Source organism: Aspergillus nidulans, chromosome IV, assembly GCF_000011425.1.
Source record: "Aspergillus nidulans FGSC A4 chromosome IV".
Taxonomy (NCBI): Eukaryota; Fungi; Ascomycota; class Eurotiomycetes; order Eurotiales; family Aspergillaceae; genus Aspergillus; species Aspergillus nidulans.
In genome coordinates, this window is record NC_066260.1 from 1432582 (window position 1) to 1440851 (window position 8270).

The 8270-nt window shown below is 38.0% G+C and overlaps 1 protein-coding gene across 1 annotated transcript, besides 3 other annotated features; it reads left to right on the forward strand.

The window, feature by feature from the left end:
- Window positions 1-8270: part of a sequence feature (contig 1.117 1..274575(-1)) that runs on past the window's edge.
- On the forward strand, window positions 1854-3233 carry ANIA_06973 (sterol desaturase family protein). Its single transcript, XM_050611978.1, has 4 exons — window positions 1854-1929; window positions 1998-2244; window positions 2299-2384; window positions 2445-3233. Exons 1-4 carry the CDS (start codon window positions 1919-1921, stop codon window positions 3007-3009), a joined length of 909 nt encoding a protein of 302 aa, XP_050467945.1. The 5' UTR covers window positions 1854-1918; the 3' UTR covers window positions 3010-3233.
- Window positions 4539-4578: a sequence feature (Short protein (ANIA_11539, CBF79345.1) was converted to a misc_feature.).
- Window positions 4765-4778: a sequence feature (Short protein (ANIA_11539, CBF79345.1) was converted to a misc_feature.).

Sequence of the window (8270 nt, forward strand, 5' to 3'; positions counted from 1 at the left end):
CCGGATGCATTGCTGCCATAGTCTCAACGGCGAAAATTGCACTGCGTAAAGTCCGACACTCCACTCAAATTGTAGCACATTCTCCCAGTATCGAATTTCTTCATTTATCGAAAGTACATTATTGGAGAAAACTTTCAGTGACGCGGCAAGAGTCTGTATGAACGTTTTCGCGCTTATCAGCCACGAAAGATCTGTCAGGTGATATGTGACATCAGATGTCGGATGAGAGTCAACAGCATTGCGGAGATCATCGCGAGACCTTTTGATGGCCCTAACGAGATTACTTGGGTGCTGAAGGCCGGCGGTACGAATGCTCATGGACAGCTGACCAGTAATTTGCTCAAGGCTTTCCAGGCGCTCGAAAGAGAAATCGGTACGCCTGGTGCTGTCGCGAAATTCCAACTCGATATTGTCATTGATCCGTTGATGATGCTCTGCCAGCTGCGTTTCAAGGCGGTATAATTTTCTATGTACTAGTCAGTCGGAGTTCAAGCGCAGTGAGGAAGCTAGCTTGCCTCTGAACCGCCAACATTGTCCTTATGTAAAGAAGCTGGCCTGTGTACGGTGTATTTCCAGCAGGGCGCAGCCTTGTGTGGTAAATGTTGTAAAACTTCTAGCGTCTCAGTTTGTGATTTAATTAATGTTTAGGGTAGCCTACATGTTCTCAACTTGCCCAGGACGTGGTACTGTAGCTGCTATGACATCACAGAGTACGGCGTACTCCTAGTAGGTATACTCAAATATTCTGTACATAGTGCGGCCCGGACACTAGCGGGTTACCTGGGAGCGGCTTACACGGTAGTAACCGCTCACAAGTCATGACTATTGATTTTCTGCCGAGTCTTGGGGCTGCTTCAACTGGTCTTTCTGCTCTTCAAGTAGGCTATTCTCAACTGATATCGTAGTTTACTTCCACTATTACATGGTCATGGTTTCCGTTTGTATTGACATGATATCATAGCGTGGCACAAATAAAGTAAATGGCACACATCGATGGTTGCTCTGAGAAAGATGAGAAAGAAACCACAAGGTTTCTGACTGCTAGAATACAGCTGTGGTTAAGCGAAACGCCAATCGAGTACACAAATTTTGTTAGGAGGTTCCGCCAAATGCAATCATAAAATAGATCTATGAACCTAAAAAAGACGCAGACACATTTATCCACGTTACATCCCATTATTACAATGGTAGAGCTGCGTACAGACGTAATGAACATCAACTCATGTGGTGATGATAATATTAAACGTCGGGTTGGCCAAGCTCAATGTTCCAGAAAAGTGACCAAGGAATCTCCAATTGTTCCTGCCACAGACTGCTCAGACGGCATGGTAGTAAACTAGTGGTGAACTTACTTTTTGAGAAGCTAAAGGATAGTCTGAAGTCTCCTGCGAAAATGTTGTACTGGAACTGGAGCACAGGTAGATCCCTTCCTCAACAGATCCTATAGCAGCCACATACTGATATCTGGTCACTCACAGGCCCCAGCAATTTCTGTAAGGCAGCATAGGACTAGTTTTGTTAGGCTGACAGGGTAGTGGATTCTGAAATATTAATATTTCGTATATTTTATTATTTCGTGCCATCATGCATCAACTACTAAATGTTGTCCCAGATCCTTCATGGGGGTAGCTGCAGGCCAAGTGGGGCAATAAAGCATCAGCCATTCATAATTTCGGTCTTGTAGCCCACGGTGGTGCCAATTAGCCAGGGGGTAAATCGAGTTGTTCAGGCCGGGCCCGGGTGCCTGGTGGTCGCGCCACCCGGAACCCAGTCGCAAAAATCACGCGGTCCCAGGGAAATTATTTGTTGAGATTCCTGAAATACCAACCTCATCCTTCACTACCTTCAAACTTCGATTACTCCTCCTGGGAAACATACAAACTAACATTCACTGAGCCATCACGGCAAGGTTTTCACCATGAACTTTATGTAAGTGGCATATTGCGTAGCGAGTCTTCGCTCCTTTAAATATGTGGCAAAAGCTAATCAGAAGTTAGGAATTCGACCTTCTCGTCGACTACTCCTGAAACCTACTGGGATCATTATGATGACATTTCCGCCCATAGCTCACACCTAAACGTTGCTGAACGTTTGTGGGCAGCTTGGTATGCTTGGATGCAAAATGATGTCCTAGCGACAGGTATCATGTCCTTCGTTATGCACGAGCTAGTATACTTTGGGCGGTCTCTGCCGTGGATTCTCATCGACACGCTTGGTTTTTTCAAGAACTATAAGATTCAGAGTGTAAGAATATGTCCTTTCTGCACCAATTTTCAACTTTTCGACTGAGTCAGTCAGAGTAAAATTCCGTCCTTACGGGAGCAGTGGGATTGCGCCAAATTTGTCCTTTTGAGCCATTTCACGGTTGAGTTACCCCAAATATGGTCAGTCATGCATGCAATATTAGTCAAAAAGCAGCTTGTTCTAACCTCACTGTTCTGAAGGCTTTTCCATCCAATGGCTCAATTCTTCGGTCTCTCTACATCTGTGCCGTTTCCTTCTTTCTGGACAATGGCCTACCAAATCGCAATCTTCTTCGTCATGGAAGACACATGGCATTATTTTTCCCATCGAGCTCTCCACTGGGGTCCACTTTACAAAGCCATTCACAAGATCCATCATCAATATTCAGCTCCATTCGGCATGGCCGCTGAATATGCGTCACCTATAGAGGTTATGATTCTGGGATTTGGTACTGTTGGATGCCCAATTGTATGGTGCGCTGCGACTGGGGATCTGCATATCTTTACGATGTATGTTTGGATTGTGCTTCGGTTGTTCCAGGCCATTGATGCACACAGTGGGTATGAGTTCCCATGGAGTCTACACCACTTTCTTCCTTTTTGGGCTGGAGCAGATCATCACGACCTTCACCACGAGAAGTTCGTTGGCAACTACTCCAGCAGTTTCAGGTGGTGGGATTATGTTTTGGACACAGAGTACAGTCCCGAGGCGATCAGGCGGAGGCGGGATCACAAGGCGGTCGGCGGTGCGAAGAAAACCGAATAACGCTATCGTACTTGAGGTCTCGTGGGTAATTTTTATTTCTGCACTGCTGTGATACTTAGAATGGCATTAATATGAGCATTGTCACTCCCCTTGCCAGGAGTACTTCCCCAGACATGCTCATTTGGGACCGGGGCATACCCCGTCATATCGATAGCCCGACGGCTCATCGTATAATACTTGGCTGATGAGATAGATTTTAATGATAAACAAGGTGCCAAACTTCAAGCTATTCGAAACACCGTTAGGCAGAGATTCAGGTAGTATGGAGAGGTCCACCTCTTAAGCCTTTCCTAACAATGGGGTAACTCCGTTGTTGTAAGCTCTGCGATTTTGGTCGACTTGAGACAGTATGCCAAAATGTGCTAGGCAGGTTGATGCTAATATATGTTACGGATTCCGCTAAGGCTCAGTATCAAGGTCCAGGCGCCTCAGGCGGACTTCGGGTGTAATCGAGACCTAGGGTCCTGCTCTGGAAAACGCGACGCTGGCGGAACCGTCAGGATCAGTTGCCATTTTTTGGATGGACTTTGTCATGGTGTTACTACCAGGTTACATGTGCATATCTCTATACACATACTTAGGACTGGGGGAGGTTCCCGGCCTTGAAGAACCTCCAAGGTTTAGTTTCGATTACATCGGCCATTCGTCCTCCTTCAATAATCCTTTATGGGATTGGAACCCTTACCCGGTTAACGGGGCCGACCTATCCTGATAAAGTAGATCCTGATTAATATACTAGATGAGGCCTAGTTAATGTATATGTATACAGTTATCCTAAGCATCATGCTTAAGATATACGAGGGTGTAATAAACAATATGTAGGGCGGAAGAAAAAAGGCCAATACCTCTAATTAAGTTAAAATTATATGTTGTGGAATATGCTCAAAGGGGAAAGGGCAGGAGGAAACTGTATCAACTACACCAACGTAGCCTACTAAGGATCGGATGCCATATGACAATTGACCATCTATCTTGTTGACGATAGATTCCCCATTTCTTTATTCTTACTCTTCTGTTCCCCCGCTATATACATACAGAGGTTGAGAACCTTCTAGAACCAGGCGATGTCCGGTCAATCCACCGGAGATCACGTGGTCTCATATTTCCGTATCATTGTATAATAGGGGTTGCATGTAGAACAAAATATAGTTTGATTGTCCTGGTCTTATATAATGATAAATATTATTACGCCCATAGTTATAACAACTAGAAGCTAAGATTTAGTTACCCTGCCTAGCAGCAGTATAACTAAGACAGCAAGCCAATCCGAACATTTAACGACCATTCTGGCGCTCATATTCAGAATATTTAGCATAGAGAAGAGAGTTATTGTTAGGGATCTACTTTGTCAGGATAGATCAGCCTGTTAATCAGGTAAGGATTCCAGCACCATGTAGAATTAACGAAAGGGCAACGAATAGCCAGTGTAATACAAGACTAAACCTTGGGGATCCTCCTTGTTTAGGGGATCCCCCTCAGTTCCTAAATACATCTATGGGGCCGTACGCACATAACCTGGAAGCAACGACATGACGAAGCTTTGTCCGGAAACGGTGGCTGATCCCGATGGTCCGTCAACGCAACATCTCCCAGAGAAGGTCCGTAGCTCTCGATCGTAACCGAGTTTCTCATTGCTGTCTGCCTAAGGCTCCTAACCATCGATATCGAATCCCAGCATGATCCGTAACAGTTATGTACATGGGGAGATCAATTGTTAGAAGTCTTTGCAGAATAAAACTTAACTTGATCTTGTAGGTGGTCAGGAATAGCAGAATTATTTATTATATATATACTATAATAAATAACTAATTATATAATAAGCTCTGTAGTCTGTGTTGGCTTATAATTATAGTATATAGGATTATAACAACCCTTCCGTATAAGAGCTGGAATGTCCTTAGGGATGTCTGCGGTGCGGTGCAGGTTGTGAAAGCTATAGTCCGCGCGGGCTGCAGGTTTTAATAGTAAGAACTATGCAGGTTTGCAGGCCACTACATGGGCTCTTTTGTTAGGAATGTCAATATTCTGTATATTATACAGACTTAATATATTTATTCTATACAGAGTATGGAATCCTAGTTAATCTTTTATTTAGCAAGGCAGACTGTTATAGCCTACAAGGTTCTAAAAATTTCTACTTCTTATATATCAGCTTGACCTTAGACAGTTTTAATCTACTAATGTAGAGTAGGAAAAGAAAGTATATATTAAAATCTTAAAGTACTTCTAGAGAAATAATCGATTTACACTACTATCTTGTTACTAGTATAGTATATTTAGAAAATTTTAATAGTCCTGAGTTATTTATTACTTCTTATAGCTATTTTTAAAAGCAGGCTATAATTATAAGTTGAATATTTTAGCTAAGAATATAGAATTCTTATTAAAATCTAATATTATAGAATCTGATTATATTAAAGGCTGTAGCTTAGTAATGTCACAGGCTATAGCCTGGATCTTGGTTGTCGGCCATGCCCTCAACCTGGTTCTAAATAAGGTTTTTGCAATATCAGTGTACAGCCTCGGAATTGCGGCCTCATAGGAAAAGTGATCCGTCCTTATAATTTCGGGGAAGGGATCCGTCGGCATACAGGTCCGGGAAGTCAGAAAGGTTGATAAAGGGAGGAGGAAGATATTTGCGCTTCTATCTTTTGTTTCTTTTTCTAAGCTTGTGATACTTGTGAATACTAGTTAGGGTTGTCAACCCGCACTGCAACCCACAGCGGGCCACCGCACCGCACTGCAGCGGTGTGGTGCGGGTTGGGAAAGCTACAGTCCGCGCGGGCTGCGGGTTCTAATAGTAGGACCCGCGCAGGTTTGCGGGCCACCATGCAGGTTCTATTAGCAGGATTATAGATATTCTATTTATTATATAGACTAGTTATATTTATTCTATACAGCTAATAAGTAACTAAGTAAAAAAAAATTTACTATATATTAGCCCCAGCTAGTTTTAATCTCTTAATTTATAGTAGGTAAAAAAGATATACTACTGGATAATTAAGAATTAATATATTTAATAATACCTCTATTTAGTAATCTTAAAGGGGCCATAAATGCTGGCCCCTGGCCTGAAGGCTCTTATTAGGGGTAGAAGACCTAATAAGAAGACCTTTATACCTTGATCTTTTATATCTAGTCTGCTTATTTGTTCTGCTTATTTATTTATTTTTTATCTATATTTATTCCTTGTATTAGTATAATATTGCTGTATTAATAATAATATTAATAACTATCTTAGAGTATAAGCTGTCAGGAAGCTACTATTATAATATATAAAGTATATATATATTATACCTATATTCTTTATTAATTATATAACTATACTATACTACCTAATTTTTTTAATAGTACTATATAGTATTCTATTATTTTAGATATGCAGAGTTAATTGTATCTATCTAATTAATAAAATATCTTAAACTAGTAGAGTTATAAGTAATTTCTTCTAAAAGAAAAATTTTAGTTATACAGATTACCTATAGTATAGATAATCTATAGAACCTGCAAAAATAATCTAACTATAGTTAGTTTAGTAGCTTATGTAATATAGCCAAACTAAGTATAGTATTAAAAAGTACAGATTAAGTAGTGCAGATTCCTCTAAATCTTGCGGATTTTGGTGCGGTGTGGATTGTACAACAAAGATCCCGCAACCCGCGCGGATTGTTTTTTGACCCTGCGGGTTGTACCAACCTGCACCGAGTGCACTCCTAAAAGTCCTTATCTATCTCCAGGCTGCAGGTAGATCATTATCTGCTATAACTAGTAAGTACTTATTTATTTTAGCTGCCCTAAGCTATTCTATAAATTATTTTAGATGCCCCAGCCTATCTAGATATTATATATAATACTTAGTAATTACAGTAATTATTACTATTTAAATCTTTACTACTACTAATGCTATTTAAATTAACTAAATATTTATATAAAATAATAGCTATTTAATAGTCCAATTTTAAATTATATATCCTATTATTCTGCAGCTACTGCAGTATTACAGGGTTTATTAGCAAGATATTAGTATAGATTTCTTAGGTTACTTATTGAATTATATATTAAGCTGCTAAACCTAATTTTAGCCTTCTTATATATTAAGAAGATACCTATTACCTAGTTTAGTATACTTTCTTACCTTTCTTTAATATTACTACCTATTTTTAGCCTATAAATTCTTAATTTCTTGCTCTAGAAGTAGCTAGGTTTATATTACTATTTATACTGCTTTCTTAAGATATTAAATATATATAATAGGACTGCTAGCAAGCCATTATTTTCTATTAAGACTATTTTATAAGTTTTAAATTTTTTAAATCTAGCTGGCAAGTATTTTGCAGAGTTTAAAAAGTAGAGAAATAAAGTCTTTAACTAGTAATAGTACAGGTATAGATATATATAGTTAAAAAATAAGTTTTTAAAAAATATACTCTAGATTAAATAGCTTAAGCCTTGCCTCTAAAAAAAAACTATTATAGATCTTTTCTAAAATAAATACTTTAGTATATATATCAGGGTATAGTAATAAAAAGTCTTTTTTATTAATATAATTATTACTGACTTTTATATAATATTTATATAATATTTAAGAAGCTTTTTATATACCTCTTAAGCAGGCTAAAGATATTTTTAGCTAAAAAAAAGGCTAATTTTATTAGTTATTTAGCTATTTTAACTAGTAGAAATCTACTAGTTATAAGAAAGCTTAGGTTCTCAGAACTAGACAGCTTATTAAAACCTGCTTTTAATATAATAACTAGTAGTAAATATATATTTTTGATCTAAGTATCTTAATAACAGTAACCTATTTATAATTAATATTAAAAAAAGGGGAACAGGTTCTATATTAGTACTAGTAATATCTTTATTAAATTATATAAAAAACTAGAGTAGGGGGCCAAAGACCTTATAAAATAAGTTACTACCTCTATATTTAGGGTAATTTTTTAAAGGGCCAAAAGATTAAGGTAAAAAATTAAGATTTTTAGTATATTATTATAAGATATTAAAAAGGCTTTAAAAAAGCTTAGCAAAGCTAAGAAACTAATAAATTCTAAGACAAAGCTACTAATATTCTATTATAATAAGATTAATTTAAAAGATATTTACTCCTAAGATTATTAGCTAAGATTATCTACTACTTTATTATTCTAGTATTAAATATATTATTAAACTAGAAAAAAATAAAGATAGTAGAGAAAAAACTATACCCTAGGAACTATTATATAATATATTAAAAAATGAAGTTACTAGTTCTTTAGAAA

Bases quoted from the DNA above. Each gene is read 5' to 3' on its own strand.
- ANIA_06973 (XM_050611978.1), top strand. The intron at 2,245-2,298 runs GTAAGAATATGT...TGAGTCAGTCAG, and splicing joins AGAACTATAAGATTCAGAGT to AGTAAAATTCCGTCCTTACG. The intron at 2,385-2,444 runs GTCAGTCATGCA...ACTGTTCTGAAG, and splicing joins GTTGAGTTACCCCAAATATG to GCTTTTCCATCCAATGGCTC.